General features: G+C 34.1%; 2 protein-coding genes across 3 annotated transcripts; one reads left to right on the top strand and one right to left on the bottom strand.

Moving 5' to 3' along the window:
• The first annotated feature begins 5,723 nt into the window (after positions 1-5,723).
• On the top strand, positions 5,724-9,113 carry LOC114268427 (membrane protein of ER body-like protein). Its single transcript, XM_082906917.1, has 5 exons — positions 5,724-5,848; positions 6,187-6,261; positions 6,883-7,032; positions 7,539-7,600; positions 8,467-9,113. The coding sequence occupies exons 3-5, from the start codon at positions 6,972-6,974 to the stop codon at positions 8,902-8,904; spliced, it is 561 nt and encodes a 186-aa protein (XP_082763043.1). The 5' UTR covers positions 5,724-5,848; positions 6,187-6,261; positions 6,883-6,971; the 3' UTR covers positions 8,905-9,113.
• Positions 9,114-13,000: 3,887 nt separating this feature from the next.
• LOC114307022 (uncharacterized) lies at positions 13,001-16,347 on the bottom strand. Of its 2 annotated transcripts, XR_014351316.1 has the most exons (4): positions 16,244-16,341; positions 14,075-16,090; positions 13,908-13,996; positions 13,001-13,595 (listed from the first exon to the last, which is right to left on the bottom strand). XR_014351316.1 is itself a non-coding variant. In XM_028252366.2 (2 exons), exon 2 carries the CDS (start codon positions 15,982-15,984, stop codon positions 14,188-14,190), a length of 1,797 nt encoding a protein of 598 aa, XP_028108167.2. In that variant the 5' UTR covers positions 15,985-16,090; positions 16,244-16,347; the 3' UTR covers positions 14,040-14,187. The 2 variants fall into 2 exon arrangements, 1 of the variants encoding a protein (XP_028108167.2); XM_028252366.2 differs by lacking the exons at positions 13,001-13,595; positions 13,908-13,996 and having other exon boundaries at positions 14,040-16,090; positions 16,244-16,347.
• Between the last annotated feature and the right edge of the window lie 3,318 nt (positions 16,348-19,665).

The following is a 19,665-nucleotide window of genomic DNA, read 5'->3' as shown; positions in this document are numbered from 1 at the left end:
CTCTTGTTTAAAAGATCGTATCGATGAACCTTTTGTTTGAGCTCAGTGACTTGGAGCTCATCGTGTTCATCCATGAACTAGAGTTTTCTCTTTCTCTCTCTAGTCTCTCTCTATCGATTTGTCTTGCCGAAGACCAACTCTCACTTGTGATGGGCTTGACGGGCGTGGAAGGTCGGTATTCGATCATGAGGCGAGAATGGATGAAGCACAATGTATGACGGAAGAAGTTGTCTATTTGCTTCAAATCCATAGGAGGTAGGTTGTCTGTGTACTCCATTTTTCATCAACCAAACAATGTTGTGGTTGCTGAGAAATTCTTGCGATATTCAGAGAAAATCTCTAAACTGGGATTCAGAGAAATTCTCTAGGAAAAAATTCTCTGGAAATTGTAGAAAAATTTCTCTGGAAATTCTAGAAAAATTTCTCTAGAGAGAATTTCTCTGGAAAATAAACCACTCAATATTGGATTGGTTGTTGTATAAAAGATTTCCCAGAATTTCTCTGTGAAGAGAATTTCTCTAAGAAGTGAATCACTTAATATTGGATTGGTTGTTGTATGAAAGATCTTCCAGAATTTCTCTGGAGAAGTCCAAAGAAATTTCTAGAATTTCTCTGGAAAGTCTAGAGAGAATTTCTCTGAATCAATGTTAAGGAATTTTAAACATTATGAAAATATTAGATATCATTTATTCTATAAAATTTTAATACCATGGATCCTAAAAAAATTCTTTATTTATTAAATGTCAACTCCCTCTAAATATTTATTTATTATATTCATTGATTTGGAGAAACATATGTGAACACTGGAAGCCAATCCAACGACCATCTCCAATTATTGCCTTACTACACCGAGGAGTAATCTTATCTAACATATAAAATAAATAAATACAAATGAATTCAACGGTTTGAATTTAGTGAATAATAAAATTTAGTGAAAAAAATTCATTTATGTATTATTTTTTCCTACATCAAGAAGTAGAGGTTTTACAGCACTTGGGTAGGTACGAGATCTTCTGTTTAAAAAAAATCATATTTCTCATTTAATCATTTTTGGTCACATGATTTTACTTCAAAATTCTAATGTTATGAAATTCTTACCATATCGTGCAGTAGCAAATAATTCTAGGAATTCTTTTCAGTAATTTTTCTTTTTGTTAATTATAGAAGATAAATTACAAATATTGTGAGAAATGATATCAAATTATGTATTCAGTTATGAATGAAGGTCCAACACACAGCCATAAACACAACACAAACTTACAAAACGCAAAAAATAATTAAAACAAAATACAACGGAGTTGTAAGTGGACAAATTCTAACTTTTAACCTATGGGTGATTTGGAAAGTTAGTAAAAAGTTGATTTTTTTGTTTTTTTTACTTTCTTATCTTTTTGAGTGTAAAAAATATGAGAGGTGATTTACCTCAAAATAAATAAGAAGTTAAAAGTTAACTTTTAACTAGCTTCCCAAATCATGCCTTAGTCTCCTAATAAGATATATGGAGTGCGGTATTCAAAATTTTAATCAGGTGGGTTCGAAATCAAATCACCACCACAAAAATTAAGAGAAGATCACATTTAAAAATCGTAATCTATGGAGGTACGATTTATGATGTTCAAAATAAATTTCAAAGTAACAAAGTGGCATCAAGGTGTGCCCAATTTTTATTTTTATTTTTTTTCGGAGAGGTGATAAATGGTTCGTTCACAAAAATTTATAAAAGTAAAATGTTATCCAAAATATATCTAATTATTAGTGTAATTTAATAATTTACTTATTTATTCCAGTTATTCTAGTGAATACTCCGAAACATAGTGGCGCCATGCACTGCACAAGGGAGAGATTTTGGTTAGAGAAGATCCCTAACACAACGGTTTGTAAATTTGATTAGTTAATTAATTAATTAATTATCAACACAACTGAAGCACAACAACTCACATTCACATGGATGATTGATTATCATATTTATTTTTATTTGTTAATCACAATGCATATTCACATATGCTTAAACAACAGCCCTTTAAAGTCTTTGTTAATTATTTTCCCATTAATCACTGCTTTGAAAGTTTTGGTTATAAAAGCAATGCAAGAAATGAGCTAGTTACTGCAACTCAGGTTCAAGAAACGTAAGAGGTGCTGGTGGAGATGAAAGCAGTGGTGGTGAAGATATGGGAGGTGGTGGAGGAAGTCTGTTTGCAATGGCGGCAGCGGCAGCCTCAGCATCAGACTATTACTGCTGCCAATGGTAATGGTAATAGTATTGACGAGCATGATAAAGAAGAGGGCAATGGAAGTGTACCGGAGAACATGGAAGAGATTGGAGGTATGGCTACTATGTGTGCTGTTTCATGCAGTTTATGGAGCTGTCTATAATTTATTTTTTTGTGTGTTAGTATTTGGTTCAGTTTATGCATATAACTTGTGAGGCATAAGTAAGATTATTTGTAACATTTTTTATAAGGTATATTAGTGAAAAAAAAAAACTGATTATTAAGTAGCAGATAAAGAATTGTTTTGAATTTTCACTTCGATTATCAACTTTTAACCAAAAAAAAAAAAAAAACATCAAACATAACCTATATATTCACCAGTTCTTTTCACCATTTACATAATCAGATTATGTAGCAAGAATTTGTTTTTATTTATTGCTTAGTAATTATTTTCAAATAAGGGAGCTAATCATGAGTATAATTTTATAAAATGGTGACATATAATAGGTCTCTTTATCTTTCCATACATGTGTACGGATAATCTAGTTTGTTACACTTAATATATTGGATAAATTACAAATACATTCTCTAAAGTTTATTTAAAATATTAATTGCCCTTATAATTTTAAAAATTACATCATGTCCCTTAAAATTTATAACCATACAACAAATAACCTCTTTATTAATCAACCATTAAGTTCATTAACAATTTTTAAATATGTCAACAATATATTTCAATTAATACTTCTAGTTATTTCATTGTTGTATCGAAAGACAACTAATTTCATTTTTTTTTGTCAACTCTATTAAATGACAAATCATGACAACAAAGATTTATAATTTTCAAAACCATATGGGAGTAATATATATTTTAAGCAAATTTCAAGAGTTGTATTGTAATTTACCAAAAAAAATGTCTATTTGTATGTTTTAATGTTTGTTTCACTTTTTATGCCAACAGAAAATTATGTTATAATTCAATTTTTGTTTTTGTTTTTGTTTTTTTTTTGTTTGGGTTGTAAATTTTAGTTAGTACACTGGACATGTGCTTCATGGTTGCAGCAGGTACTGAACCCACTGAAATAAGATCTTCTGAAACTTATTATACTACAGTGGATTCCTCTCTTTCCAAGGCTAATGGGAGTACCAGAGAAGAAGAAGAAGAATTGGATGTTAAACTTAAAAAAATAGACATCCAAAAGATCCTGAGAAGTGTCATTACACATCAAGATGAGGAAACTGTGAAGCATGAAATTTCATGTGAAGAAGAATACATGCTTTTCAAACTGTTAAGTGAAGGAACAAAAGAACTTGTCAACATTAACAGACTCAATCATAAAGAAAGCGATGAAGAAATAGAATTTGAATTTGAGAGGGTTGTAGAGAAGTTAGATCAGCACAGTGTGCACTGTCCTGAATGTAATTCTTGCATTACCAAAGTTCTTTGTAAAAAGGTAAGGACTAGTACGGTTCCTCCTAAGCCATTTGATCTGCTTAAATGCTTCTCCTGCTTCAGCATTTTCATTCCCAAAGGTACAACTTCTCCCCTGCCTTCCTACTTGGTTTTGGTTGTGTTTTTGTTTTATTCAGTTTTTATTTTTCGTGTTTTCGGAGAGAAAATAATGAAACGAAGTGACATTTTGATTTCTAACGAATGAATATGAATGAAAATTCCCACTTGAATGCTTGAATTAAGTAGGGAAATGGTGTTAATTTATTCAGGGATTTTTCGAAGACACAATGGGATCACAAACGAACAAAGTTTACGTGAGAAGTCATCTGTACTGGATGAAAATCTTTCCTCCATTTTCACAGATGATCGCAAGGGGAAAATGGTGAAGATTGATCAGCAGCAAGGTAATATGTCATTTGCAACTTCACTCTTATGATCTCTGGCTAGGAAAGTGGAAATCCTCTTTCCTCAACTTAATTTTTTTATCTAATGGCAATCCTCCAAAGAAAATTGAATTCTTTTGGTTGGTTTTGCCAAACTAGAAATTTTCTGATCTCTGACTAGGAAAGTGGAAAAACATTTTCCTTTCCACTTGTGTTAATTCAAACAGAAGAAAACCAAGGAATTTTACATAACTAAGAACTACACAAATATTCTAACTATTACATACTGTTCAAACTTGAAATTTTATCCTTTCACACACTCATTTTCTTCATTCCTTGACTAATCTGTGGTGCTAGTGTTCATTCTGGACTACAATGTTGATTAACGTTCAAAATTTGTTAAGCAGGGAGGTTTTTTGATATATTCCGGGCTTCTACGAGCAAACAAAATCCTCAGCCAACATCTGCCATAGCCGGAAATTATTCCAGTTGTGTCACATATGAGACAGCGAGCATGGTGATTGGTCAAGAAGGTAACATGTGTTAGACTAATTTCATCTATAATAGATTTGAACATGCTTCAGTTCATGGCATGACCAATCTAATGTGAGCCATACATACCTGTGTACTTGAAGAGTCAGTCATAGCTGCTGACTGAGATGATGAAGCTTTGAGTTGTCTACTGCAATCTGAAAAGAGAATTTGAATTTTCGTATAGAACACAGAGAGAGAGAGAGGTGAACTACCCTATGTTTCCCTTTTGTTATCATCAGTAATAATATGACTTAGTAGGCTAGCCATAGTTATTATATGTATGGGATGAGAGTAGGGGGATTCTATTCTGTATCTAAAAATCACTAATCCCATTATGGGTCCAAAAATAAAAGAAAGTTAAGATCTCATATTTAGCATGAACTCACTTATCTGGTCCAAAGCAAGGCCCAATGTATGCTCCAAAAATATTTGCCATTGTGCATACTCTAATCCAGTTTGACTTAAAATACTACATATAAATGACTATACAACAATGATACATCCCTCTAAAACTAGAGCTCTAGTGAGGTGGAAAATCAAAAAAAAAAAAAAAAAAAAAAAAACACAAGACCAAATCATCACATCAGATGGACCCCACATACACATTAGAGCTATTAGAGCTCACAAATTAGAGCTCCAAAACATTTTCCATGACTACACCAATCCACTATAAAATATGGATATAAATACACCAAAATATCATCTGCGGCCCTTTATTTATATTCAACTCTTTCAGAACTTTTAACTAGCAATAATGAGTACAATCAATTAGTTTCCAGCATCTACTTCCACTATTTGTTGCAACTAGTTAATTACTCTTTATCTCTCGCATTCAAAATTTCTAGACGCGTAAAATGTTACTTCAGACAATGGATAAATGTCCTTGTATATTTGTGCTTTCCTTCTTCCAGTATGCTCTTTTGGGTTAACAGGAGTCTCTGATTTATCATTTCATACTATTTTAGGCTAGCTGGGTAAGTGCTACGTGTATCCAGAGGGGGGGGGGGGTCATTGTCAAGATAAGCTGGGTATTTAAAATATTCGTAATGGAAAAATGATTTGAAATCATACCTTTAGGAGTATACAGAAGTTAGAGACAACCAAATGATTTGGTCTATTTGCTTGTTATGGTTATGCAGAAACTAAAACACCATCACAAGAATCTGTGTCACCTGGTACAGCAGTGTTCGAAACTGCTCCTTCAACCAACAGAGTTGTACCACCTGGAGGTCTTGGAGATCTTGCAATCAACATAGAAGAGGGATCAGGTGATGCAATTAAAACCTAAATTACAAGTCTAGTGCTCTTAAGGAAGAAAATTTCTGATAATTGTTACTAACAACTACTTTTCTAACAAAGGGAGGTTGGCTCTCTCTCTCTCTCTCTCTCTTTCTCTGTGTTCGTGCATATAATATATGACGTATACATACACATGTTTTCCACATTTCTCATCAATTTATGGCAATACGAATTAGCTCCTCATTAGGTAGGCTTAAACATAAAAATTGTTTTGTTGTAGATGCTAAACAGTTGATGTTATAAAATCATTGGTTTTAGGCAGTTGTGTTTTTCATGCATGCTGAATAGAACACTAAAACTTGTGCAGATGATAAACTTTGCACAGAATCAGAGGGTCATCAAACTGGAGACAGAGAGATTACTGATGATGAAAAGTCAAAAGGTATATATATGTTTTAATTCTACACTAATTTCCCACTAGCAACCTCCATCTGTGCTATTCTGTTTCAGTTTTATTTTATATCTACTTTTGCATTTCATTAGTTTAAACTAAGAAATGGATTAGCCATTCATTACACACTAACATGAGACGGTCTTAGGCTGCAACATGTCCCAAATTCATTGGGTTGGAAATTTTAAGGCCTAGTTCTTTGACTTGGAGATCATACGCCGAGCTTGGTTAACCTGACTGCAGCTTACTGGAGATTTTCTTCTATATTTTTTTTGGAAGATAAAATCACAACTAAGCACCAGCAGAAGGTGGGGGTTATTGGTGATTCATTCATATTAAATTTATGAGAAAGGTCTTCTTCCCACGTTTCTTGTATATGAAAAAAGTTGAGTTTTGACTTTCAACTTTTAGACTGTAGGTAATGGTTAAAGGCCTGGACTATATACACATATATATATATATATATATATATGCGTATATATTAATGTTTTTCATGATTAGCATAATGATACAAAAAATTACTAGCTGATTGTTATTAAATCTAATGCATTTTTAACACTCACGCATGGCACGTTGGTAAATAATTTTGACATAGTTGTCCAATACATGCAGGGAGCAGGGAGCAACAACCTATAATAACTTTAGATGAAGAAGGTTCTAAAACATTGGAAATCCTAAAGAGCGTTGTTTATGGTGGGTTAATGGAATCAATGACAAGCCTAAGTGTTGTGTCATCTGCAGCTGCTGCAGATGCCACCACAAGTAAGTTTTTCACACATTTTCCTTTTTGGTTGGTTATGCAAAAGTAGGAAATAGGAATGAGATTTTATACATTTGTTTTTTGCTAGGTATGGAAGTTTCTTATGGCATAATATATTTCCATTTTAATTGTATGGTAACCAAACTGGCACTAACATGTTTCTCTGCTTACCTGTATAAATGGTTATCAGTTTATAGACTGCACTAAATATAACATGTACACATATTTTAGGATCTACTAGCATGACATTTATTAATAAATTGTTTTACCATCCATGACAGTCTAATTTTGGATCCATGAATAAATATTAGCATATCACTTCTAGGATAGTTGCAAAAGTTTCTCATGCAGATTATAGTGATTTTATAACCATTTTTCTGTTCTTTAACTTAAGATTGGAGGATTAGTAGATTTGATATAATTGAGGTTAAAGCTGTTTATAGAAGTGTTTATTTGATTTAGAGGTAATAGTTTACATTACTCACAATCTTGTCTCGTGTTGCCACAGTGAACATTGTAGCTATGGGATTGGCAAATCTGATTGGTGGATTTTTCATTTTTGGTCCTAATGTGAGTAATCTCTTGTCTATTTAATATTTCTTATCTATTAGCATAATTTTCAATATCAATATCATTGCAACAGTTAATGTTAGCTTCTACTTGCAATGTAGTTTCCAGTTCCACTACAAGATTAAGCATCAAAATTAAGTTACAAGTAATGGTTAGAAATGTATCTTTCTCAAACAGAGAAAAATAACGGAATATGTTGAGAAACCTTGCACAAAATCTGTTTAACCATTCTAATTTGTTAGGGACCATATTTTTGTTTAATTCATTGGCCGGCTAGCCTGTTCCAGTATTACCTTAACATTTTATGACAAATAAAGTACTTATTAACTCTACAAATATTATTTTTGTCAGTTGTTTATCATTCCATCTAATCATCCTTGTTTAAACTCTGTCTAATGTATTCTAAAGTGTAGTTAAAAAATGTAATTAAAATACCTTAACTCTCTATATCATTACTAGTTTCTTCTGCCAATTATCCATTCTATCAACTTAGAAGACATTCAAGTGTAATAAAATCTATCTTTTTCTATTTTTATTTTTATTTTTGTTCCTTTCAAAGTATGGATGAAATTTTTTCCTCTTGTTTGGGTGTGTGTGAATAATAAGCTACATCAATTGACAAGACAATTTATTCAGAATATTAAACTTGATCTTCTTGTTGTCTCATAATAACAAACTATGGAGTTGCATATAGGACATTATTCTTCAACAAAGTCCTTTGTTGTTGATCAAATATATATATATATATATAGGACATTATTCTTCAAATCATTCACACTTCATATTATGTGAGGCATCTTTTCCTAATTTTTCATTTTCAGGTTAATTCTCTTTCTTGTGTCTTGAACTAACATGTAATCATGCAGCTTAGGGAACTAAAAAATGAAGAGTCTAGGTACAAAGAATTACTGGGCCAGACGGACAATTTCTTACTTCATACAACGGTTGCTGTGCTAGCGTTCCTCATTTTTGGCTTAATCCCTCCAGTAACTTACGGCTTCTCATTTCGCCAGACTGATGACAAGGACCTAAAGCTTGTGCTAGTCGCAGCAGCTTCTCTTCCGTGCATTGCTATACTTGCAATTGGGAAGGCTTACATCCAGAAGAAACCCAACTTTTATGCATACATCAAAACTGTACTGTACTATATTGGTATGGCAGTTATGGCCTCAGGCATTTCTTATGCTGCAGGTGAATTAATCAAGAGGCTTGTGGAGAAGCTTGGTTGGTTTGATTCAAGTGTAGCTGTCACTCTGTCCCTTCCTCAGGTGCAATCAGTAAATCCAGCTTGGGGGTCCTACTGATGTCATGAGATCCGAAATCAATGTTTGTCCACAACTAATTGTTTGGAACATTTGCCATCATAAGCTGTTTCTTTCTTGATTTATAGCTTTCTTCGCTTGATTCTTTGAGGTGTCTGAATAATAAGCTAGTCCAGAGCACCTGTTGATATCTTGGAATTGAAATATCAATCATTGTGTTTCATTGAAATAATGAATGTATTTCTTTGAGTTAACTGTTGCATTTGAATGCTAAGCCTACTATTGTGTTGATTTCCTGGCTCTTTTGAGTGTATATCAGTGTCTAGAATCCCTTTTCATTTCGAGCTTTTATCTATTCCTCCCAGGTATTCTGAGATAAGGAAAATTCTATGCTGACAGGGCTTAGCATACATAATGTGAATTTTCCCCACCATCTTAACACAATCAGAAAGCAAAAAAGTCATTTGAATGGAAACTTTACCTCGATTGTAGATGCTTTTTTCCCTTCAAAAAAGCCATTTTGGATCCACTGTGGATTTGTTTCTGCTAAGGAAAACATATTGCTGAAATAGACATCTCAAGTTTCAGAACCTCCACAAAAAAATATAAAAGAAAAACATGATCAGAATTGTTTACCTTTGAATTTTACTGCACATATAGTAACAAGAATTAAATGGGTTACTACATTTAACTATTGAAGAAGACGAAAAAGAAGAAGCATTTAATCTGATTATAAACAAAACTCTAGCTGAATTTCTTATTTATCTTTGAATTGTTCTTCACATATAGTCACAATAAATTAGGTACAGTATGGGCAAGTCTAGTGCTCGTAAGGAAGAAAATTTCTGATAATTGTTACTAACAACTACTTTTCTAACAAAGGGAGGTTGGCTCTCTTTCTCTCTCTCTGTGTTCGTGCATATAATATATGACGTATATGCATACACATGTTTTTCACATTTCTCATCAATTTATGGCAATACGAATTAGCTCCTCATTAGGTAGGCTTAAACATAAAAATTGTTTTGTTGTAGATGCTAAACAGTTGATGTTATAAAATCATTGGTTTTAGGCAGTTGTGTTTTTCATGCATGCTGAATAGAACGCAAAAACTTGTGCAGATGATAAACTTTCCACAAAATCAGAGGGTCATCAAATTGGAGACAGGGATTACTGATGATGAAAAGTCAGAAAGTATATATATGTTTTAATTCTACTCTAATTTCCCACTAACAACCTCCGTCTGTGCTATTCTATTTCAGTTTTATTTTATATCTACTTTTGCATTTCATGTATGCCACTTTTGCATTTTATTAGTTTAAACTAAGAAATGGATTAGCCATTCATTACACACTAACATGAGACGGTCTTAGGCTGCAACATGTCCCAAATTCATTGGGTTTGAAATTTTAAGGCCTAGTTCTTTGACTTGGAGATCATAGAGCTTGCTTAACTTGACTGCAGCTTACTGGAGATTTTCTTCTGTTTTTTTTTTTTTTTTTTTTTTTTTGGAAGATAAAATCACAACTAAGCACCAGCAGAAGATTGGGTTATTGGTGATTCATTCATATTAAATTTATGAGAAAGGTCTTCTTCCCAAGTTTCTTGTATATGAAAAAAATTGAGTTTTGACATTCAACTTTTAGACTGTAGGTAATGGTTAAAGGCTTGGACTATATACATATATATATATATATTAATGTTTTTCATGATTAGCATAATGATACAAAAAATTACTAGCTGATTGTTATTAAATCTAATGCATTTTTAACACTCACGCAGAGCACGTTGGTAAATAATTTTGACATAGTTGTCCAATACATGCAGGGAGCAGGGAGCAACAACCTATAATAACTTTAGATGAAGAAGGTTCTAAAACATAGGAAATCCTAAAGAGCGTTGTTTATGGTGGGTTAATGGAATCAATGGCAAGCCTAAGTGTTGTGTCATCTGCAGCTGCTGCAGATGACACCACACAGGTAAGGTTTTCACACATTTTCCTTTTTGGTTGGTTATGCAAAAGTAGGAAATAGGAATGAGTTTTTATGCATTTGTTTTTGCTAGGTATGGAAGTTTCTTGTGGCATAATGTATTTCCATTTTAATGGTATGGTAACCAAACTGACACTAACATATTTCTCTGCTTATAAATGATTATCAGTTTATAGACTGCACTAAATATAACATGCACACATATTTTAGGATATACTTGCATGACATTTATCAATAAATTTTTTTACCATTCGTGTACAGTCTAATTTTGGATCCAAAAATAAATATTAGCATATCACTTCTAGGATAGTTGCAAAAGTTTATCATCCCAAAGGAGTTTCTCAATCCTTTCAGATGGAACATTTGTAGTTCCATGGACAAACCCATCTTCAAAAGTGGAAAACAATAAAAAGCTTCTTGAGAGAATGGCTAATCTTAAACTTCCTCAAGAGATTAGCCTCTCTATCAAGTCTAAGAAATCAAGTTGTAAGAATCCTATGAAATCGTAAGTTTGTCCGTTGATTGTTGCTTGGCCTAACTTTTGGTTTCTCCTTATATATTAATCTGCTTGTTAGATTTTGTGTAGATGCTAGGCATGTTTTTTCTCTCTCCTTGTAGGGTGTGTTGCCTCTAGGCGTGTAATGAGCCTCACTATAATATCTATTTTTTGGTATAAAACTTATGACTTACCTACCCAAAAAAAAAAAATTCTCATGCAGATTATAACCATTTTTCTGTTCTTTAACTTAAGATTGGAGGATTAGTAGATTTGATATAATTGAGGTTAAAGCTGTTTATAGAAGTGTTTGACATTTGATTTAGAGGTAATAGTTTATATTACTCACAATCTTGTGTTGTGTTGCCACAGTGAACATTGTAGCTATGGGATTGGCAAATCTGATTGGTGGACTTTTCATTATTGGTCCTAATGTGAGTAATCTCTTGCCTATTTAATATTTCTTATCTATTAGCATAATTTTCAATAGCATTGCAACAGTTGATGTTAGCTTCTACATGCAATGTAGTTCCCAATTCCACTACAAGATTAAGCATCAAAATTAAGTTACGAGTAATGGTTAGAAATGTAACTTTCTCAAACAGAGAAAAATAACAAAATTTGTTGAGAAACCTTGTACAAAATCTATTTAACCATTCTATTTTGTTAGGGACCGTATTTTCGTTTAAATCATTGGCCGGCTAGCCTGTTCCGGTATTACCTTGAGATCTAATGACAAATAAAGTACTTATTTAACTCTACAAATATTATTTTTGTCAGTTGTTTATCACTCCATCTAATCATCCTTGTTTCAACTCTGTCTAATGTATGTATGTTTATAAAGTGTAGACAAAAAATGTAGTTAAAATACCATTATTCTCTATATCATCACAAGTTTCTTCTGCCAATTATCCATTCTATCAACTTCAAGCATAATAAAATCTATCTTTTTCTTTTTTATTCCTTTCAAAGTATGCACAAAAAATTTTCCTCTTGTTTAGGTGAGGAATCAAGATTCTCTCCTTGAGTTTTCTACTACTTGACTTCCTACTTGCTAGGTCATTGGGCTCACTTTTAGGCCCAATTTCGATAATCTGAACCGTTCACATTTTAAGATTTGTTGTGTATATCATACCTATAAAAAATCAAATTGATCGGATATCAAAAAACATGTATTCAGATCATCGAACTAAAAAATATTTTTTTAAAAAATTTAATAAACAGTTTTCCGAACACATACTTTCTGATATCCGATCAATTTGATTTTTTATAAATATGATATACTTAACAAATCTTAAAATGTGAACGGTTCGAATTATCGAAATTAAGCCTAAAAGTGAGCCCAATGGCCTAACAAGGAGAGGATTCTAATTCGTGAGTGTGTGTGAATAATGAGCTACATCAATTGACAGGACAAGTTATTCAGAATATTAAACTTGATCTTCTTGTTGTCTCATAATAACAAACTATGGAGTTGCATATAGGACACTATTCTTCAATAAAGTCTGTTGTTGATAAAAAAAAAAAAAAATATATATATATATATATATAGGACATTATTCTTTAAATCATTCATACTTCATATTATGTGAGGCAAAATCTTTTCCTAATTTTTCATTTTCAGGTTAATTCTCTTTCTTGCGTCTTGAACTAACCTGTAATCTTGCAACTTTAGGGAACAAAAAATGAAGAGTCTAGGTACAAAGAATTACTGGGCCAGACGGACAATTTCTTTCTTCATGCAACGGTTGTTGTGCTAGTGTTCCTCATTTTTGGCTTAATCCCTCTAGTAACTTACGGCTTCTCATTTTGCCAGACTGATGACAAGGACCTAAAGCTTGTACTAGTCGTAGCAGCTTCTCTTCTGTGCATTGCTATACTTGCAATTGGGAAGGCTTACATCCAGAAGAAACCCAACTTTTACGCATATATCAAAACTGTACTATACTATATTAGTATGGCAGTTATGGCCTCAGGCATTTCTTATGCTGCAGGTGAATTAATCAAGAGGCTCGTGGAGAAGCTTGGTTGGTTTGATTCAAGTGTAGCTGTCACTCTGTCCCTTCCTCAGGTGCAATCAGTAAATCCAGCTTTGGGGTCCTACTGATGTCATGAGATCCGAAATCAATGTTTGTTCACAATTAATTGCTTGGAACATTTGCCATCATAAGCTGTTTCTTTCTTGATATATAGCTTTCTTCGCTTGATTCTTTGAGGTGTCTGAATAATGAGCTAGTCCAGAGCACCTGTTGATATCTTGGAATTGAAATATCAATCATTGTGTTTCATTGAAATAATGAATGTATTTCTTCAAATTAACTGTTGCATTTGAATGCTAAGCCTACTATTGTGTTGATTTACTGGCTCTTTTTGAGTGTATATCAGTGTCTACAATGCCTTTTCATTTCGAGCTTTTATCTATTCCTCCCAGGTATTCTGAGATAAAGAAGATTCTATGCTGACAGGGCTTAGCATACATAATGTGAATTCCCCCCCCCCCCCCCCCACCATCTTAACACAATCAGAAAGCAAAAAAGTCACTTGAATGGAAACTTTACCTCAATTGTAGATGCTTTTTTCCCTTCAAAAAAGCCATTTTGGATCCACTGTGGATTTGTTTCTGATAAGGAAAACTGATTGCTGAAATCTAGCAATAGACATCTCAAGTTTCAGAACCACCAAAAAAAATGTAAAAGAAAAACATGATCAGAACAGAATTGTTTACCTCTGAATTGTACTGCACATATAGTAACAGTAATTAAATGGGTTACAACATTTAACTATTGAAGAAAAAGACGAAAAAGGATAAGCATTTAATCTGCTTATAAACAACGTTCTTCACCATAGCTTCTCAGTTAGCCTTATCATGAACGAATTTATAGCAAGTGCATCCAAAACTATCCATGATGACTCAAATAGCTCGTGAAAGAAATCAGCTCCAGTCTCCTCAGCTGCATCTCTGAAAGCAATCCCAAATGCATTTCCTTTATCTGCCCCAAGTCGTGGCTTCCCACAAACTCCAACAATCAACACCTTGCTTCGATCTTGAGTATAGCAAACACATATCAAAGGCTTCATTTTTGCACCTTTCTCCCGCAAAGCATCCATCAGAAAATGCCCAAATTTGGTCAATGCCTGGGGATAACCCAACAACTTAGTGTCTATGGAATCTTCAAGCTTCACCCATCTGAATTTACTCCCACTTCTTATTGATCCCTTCTTGGTTATAGCTGAACTTCCTTGTCTTAGAATTGCCCTTTGTATCTTGATAGCATGTTGCATTCCGGTTTCCAACTTTTCAAACTTGCTCAAGGACAATGCATCATAAGCCACTCCAAACTGCTTGGATGCACATGAGCCATCAGATTCTACAAATGACTCTAGAAGTGCTGTTACTCCATACACCACATCTGCTGCAGAAATTCTTGAACTATACCCATGTAGTAAGCAAAAACCTCGATAGTAGAAATCGGTTAGTCCATACTCAGGTAAAAACTCTTCAAACTCTTCCTTCATTTTGCGTTTGATCTCAACATTCATATACTGAAACTTCTGTTTGCAATCCTCAAGTCGAAATCCCATTCGAGCAAGAAGAAGCATCAACTTCTTCATCCCATTGTCACTCCATGTCTTCAATTTAGTTGCAATGTAGGAGGAGCACAGCATTGAATCAAACAAGTTCCACTCTTGTAGCAACATTAGCTTTGGCTCGTCTTCGTAGGCAATTCTTGAAGAATCAGGAGCCAAAACCTTAGTTCCATCCTTGAGGGTCACCGTAGTAACAACATCCAGATTCCCAGAGCTATTAACATGCTGCTCAAGCTCCATCACCCCAGCTTGATATCGCTCATTTGTTAACCTTTCATGAACAAACTGGTCTGTTAGAGCCACACAAGCCAACCACAACAATTCATTTGTGTTCTTCCTCAGGGAATGACATAGATCATACATCAAACACCCAGATGGCTTCCCATGAAAAGTACCATTAGAATAATACTCTTTCTTCAGCTTCCTGAAAAGCTTAACTGGGTCTTTTTCACTTTCATCTGAAACCCTTCTTCTCTTCTGAGACTCACCACCATCTTCCTCCTCACTTTCACTCTCATTCTCATCTTCATCACCATCAGAGTCATCTCCACCTTCATCATCACTGTTCAAATCACTTGCATTTGCCAAAGCTGAAACCGGAACTTTCAAATCGTATGCCAAATCAGCCTGGTCCTCATCATCCCGACTATAGAGCACAACGACACGATCATTCTGATCACTGAGATTGTGCAAGTGAATTGGCCGGTGACTATCAACAACAAAAACACGCGAAGAAGGACCCAAATTCAAGACCTTTCGCAGATCCCGGTGACACCCCCAATTTACCAAAAGAATTGTAACAGGTTCATCGGACGAAGAACACAAATTGGGTCCTGCGTACTTGTGAATTTCCTTAAAACTCGAAACTGGGTAACAAGCATATCTAACCGAATCGGATTCAAGAACATGACCAACAATCTTCAAAGCACAGAGAGAATCGACATCAGAAGTCGATGGGAATATGAGCAAAGGAGTGGAAGAAGCCGAAGCCGAAGCCGATTCACGCAATCGAGCGTAAAACGATTCAACGCTTTGCTCCCTCACCATAGTTACTCAGATTGGGTACTCAAAATTTTAAAAATTCCTTATCTTTTGAGTTCAAGAAAAAGAACCAAACTTCACTCAAAATTGACAGGACAGAACAGATCAGAACCTGAGAGAATAGATTGGTGTTTCAGATTAGGTCACGGGCTAGAGAAATCAAACGAGAACAACACACATATTTGTTTATTGTGTATATGTAATTTTCAACAACACAATTAGGGGCGGAAGTTAAGTGATAGAATTGAGATCGAGTTTGGAGTACCTGAAATTGGGATGATTCAGAAGAATGCTTTCAGCTCCGTTCTGGGTTCGCCATTTGCAGGGTAGAGAGAGAGAGAGAGAGAGAGAGAGAGAGATCTGAATTCTTTTTGGTTCGAAAGTTTTTGATTTGTTTTCATATGAAATTTGAATTTTTTAAGGGACCGCGAAACTTTGGCGGTAGATTTCGGGAGGTAGACTACGATGAAAATGCCCTTAGCTTAAGCTCTTTGTTCTGACCGTAGGATTAGATATATATTGATATATATTGATAAGAGATCTGATTCCAATGGTCGTGATCTACCTTGTTTGGGTCTCAATTTTATAATCGCCTTGTGCGAGATTATAAAAGTTTAACCAATCTCATGATTTTTTATTATTATTTTATTTTATTTTATTTTTAAAACAAAACTTATCTCGTGACTGCCAGTTTGTTTGGTTTGAGTTTTTTAGATTAAGTTTTTTGAAAATTAAGTTTTTTAATTTTCGTATTTTTTTATTTTTAGTGAATATTTTTAAAATTTTAAATATATTTTTTTACTTTTTTGAATGCATCTTACTTAAATGCATCTAAAAAGTAAAAAAATTTGTGAAAAAATATTTTAAAAAATTAATAAATACAAAAAATATATTGAATTCTAATATTTTTTTTGTATTTTTGGTATTTAATAAATTTTTAAAAGGTTTTTTTCATAATTTTTTTACTTTTTAGGTATATTTATGTTAGGTATATCTAAAAGTAAAAAAATTGCTTAAAATATTTTAAAAATTCAGTAAAAATAAAAAAAATATATAAAAAATAAAAAAGTAAAATTTTCTGAAAAGTATTTTTTGAAAAAATAGAATCAAGCAAAGTGTTGAAAGCAACCAAGCAAAGTGAACCTTGAATTTTTTTATTATTATTATTTTATTTTATTTTATTTTTAAAACAAAACTTATCGTGTGATTGCATTGCATTCCATGCTTATTTAAATAGTTGTCAAAAAAATAAGAAGATGAAAAAAAAATATTATGTATTTTTTTTTATTAATAGACACCCCACATATACTTACCAAATACTTAATAAATGATGGTGTAGACCACTCGGAACTTCGCTCCGCGCGCGAGGGTGCGAATCGTTAGTTCTTAGCTACTACAATTCGGACTCATGTCACGGTTCGGAATCTAATCTTACAAAGTGCAATGTAAGACTGATAAATCACCAAAGAGTCCAAATCCGACAAATCGTTTTGGAAAATCAATTTTAATCAAAAAGCGCCAAACATGGACTGCTTTGCCAGATTTCAGAGTCGCCACCTAAATATTTTATTTTGGAAAAATTTAGGAAACCCTGACTCGTCCTAAGGCCACGTGTCTGTCATCACCAAAGTTGCCTCGGCTCGGGAACTTGGGTACGAGAGGGGAAGGTCATGCAACGAGCACCCCCTCTCGCCCGATCAAAGGATTGTCCTTTACTAACATGATATGTTGTTTTTGAAAACACATGCACTCTTATTCCGGTTAATTAGCTAATCTTACTATGTGATGCGCACAACATACAAGTACAGACTAGATCACCTAAATTGGAACAAAACATCTCATATTTGTTTGTTTGAAAATTGTTTGAAGGTGCTACTCGCAAGTAGGCTAAGACGGGGATTTTGCCACCCTCAAGTGAGCTTAGAAAACATGGTGATTTGTCACTTCAAGTGGGCTTAAAACTTGCATTTTGATGAATTGTTCCAATTCAAGCAACGAAACCTTCATCCACATGCATTCATGCAGTTGTATCAGTTAAGCAAATAGCATAATGGCAAGCATTTTATACATGGCAACATACACATCTTATGCAGTATGCTAAAGCGTAAAGCTTACCTGGTACTCTGAGTCAAAACAAAAGCTAGTTAGTAATCAATGCATGATCCTAGCTATGTCAAAAATGTCTAATGTAATACATGCAAAATGCAACTAAGATAGGCTCGACTATTTTAAGATGGCATGTGAAATGCAGCACTTGATAACATGTATTCAAATTGGTATTGAAATACAATGCAGTTTGTATGATGCGCCGAGCCCGGTGCATGCAAGACAGATGAATGGATGCAAACATGCAAGCATAAGTATGCTAATTGAAATATGCCCTAAAACTAACCACTGAAAAGCAGATAAGTAAAAGGGGAGAAAGAAACGAGGGTTGGAAGACATGTATCGCACACACGCACACTTATTACAACAGATGGCCCTCTCGACGGAGGGTCCGAATAATAAGCTAACTAGCTAATCTAAGCTAATTAAACTAATTATTACAAAACAGAATTAATTAACTAACAAGTTAACTAATTATTTCAAAATAAAGCTAATTAACTAACAAGCTAACTAACTAATTATTACAAACACAAATTGAATAGCTAAATGGGATTAACTACTTAAGTACAAAAACAAAGCATTAGCTAGCTTAAACTAAGCAACTAAGTAAAGCAATTAGAAAGGGCCTCGGAGCGAGAAGTGCATGCATGCTCGGTTGCCTCGTTCAAAAATCTATCGCGATGCCCCAACTTGCCTCTGTTTTCAATTGTTCTCAGAACCTTGCACAAAGCTCCAGATAGCTTTTGCTCCATCATGAGAACCTTCAGGAGCATTGCCGACCACTTGGTGGTGTTGCCGACCACCTGCCGACCACTTACATTTGTTGCAGACCAGAAAAAGTGGTCGGCCAGCCATTTTTACTGGTTTGCTGACCAGCTTTTGCTGCCAAACTCCAATTTGCTGCAACAGAGAACAAGAAGGGGCATGGCAATGTATTTGCAAGATATGTGTGCACAACTACTCTCCATATCATTTCTTAAGCTCAATGGGGTGTAGTACTCGACTCTCGGGCCACCAACTAAGCATCGCAATGTACGATGGCCAAGATGCCAAGATTACACAATTCAATGTAAATAAATGCACAAATAACACATAAGGGCCTTAAACTCTATCATGCATGATCAAGAGCATCGGCGACTGAGAAATGAGGCACGTTTCATCATTTCAAGTATGAAACGTTCCTCGTGTTTGGATTAACTCCCTACCCAAACACAATGCAATGCATGCACAAGATTCCAAACACAATGCAAGGCATGCACACACAATGCAAACAACAAGCATGTAAATATCATGCAATGCAATAAGCATGCAACAACATGCAATGCAACAAGCATGCAACAACATCATGAACATGCAACAACATGCAATAACAATGTCATATGAACTTAAACCGAATATGGACAGACCTCAATCATGCCCAAAACAGTGGCCAAAATGCTGAAATGATGGCATGAAATGCGAAACAAAGCATGCACATGCTCTAGCCCACCAACTAAGCATAAAAGCATAACTCTCAAAAGTGCTCAAGGAGTGACAACACTATAAGCACTGAAATCAGGTATGAAATGGCGCCAAACCACT

This window comes from Camellia sinensis, chromosome 14 (genome assembly GCF_055761805.1).
Source record: "Camellia sinensis isolate YWXY chromosome 14, ASM5576180v1, whole genome shotgun sequence".
In the NCBI taxonomy this organism is placed as follows: domain Eukaryota; kingdom Viridiplantae; phylum Streptophyta; class Magnoliopsida; order Ericales; family Theaceae; genus Camellia; species Camellia sinensis.
The sequence above is the reverse complement of the archived record's forward strand: the minus strand, read 5'-3'. Positions and strand labels throughout refer to the sequence as shown.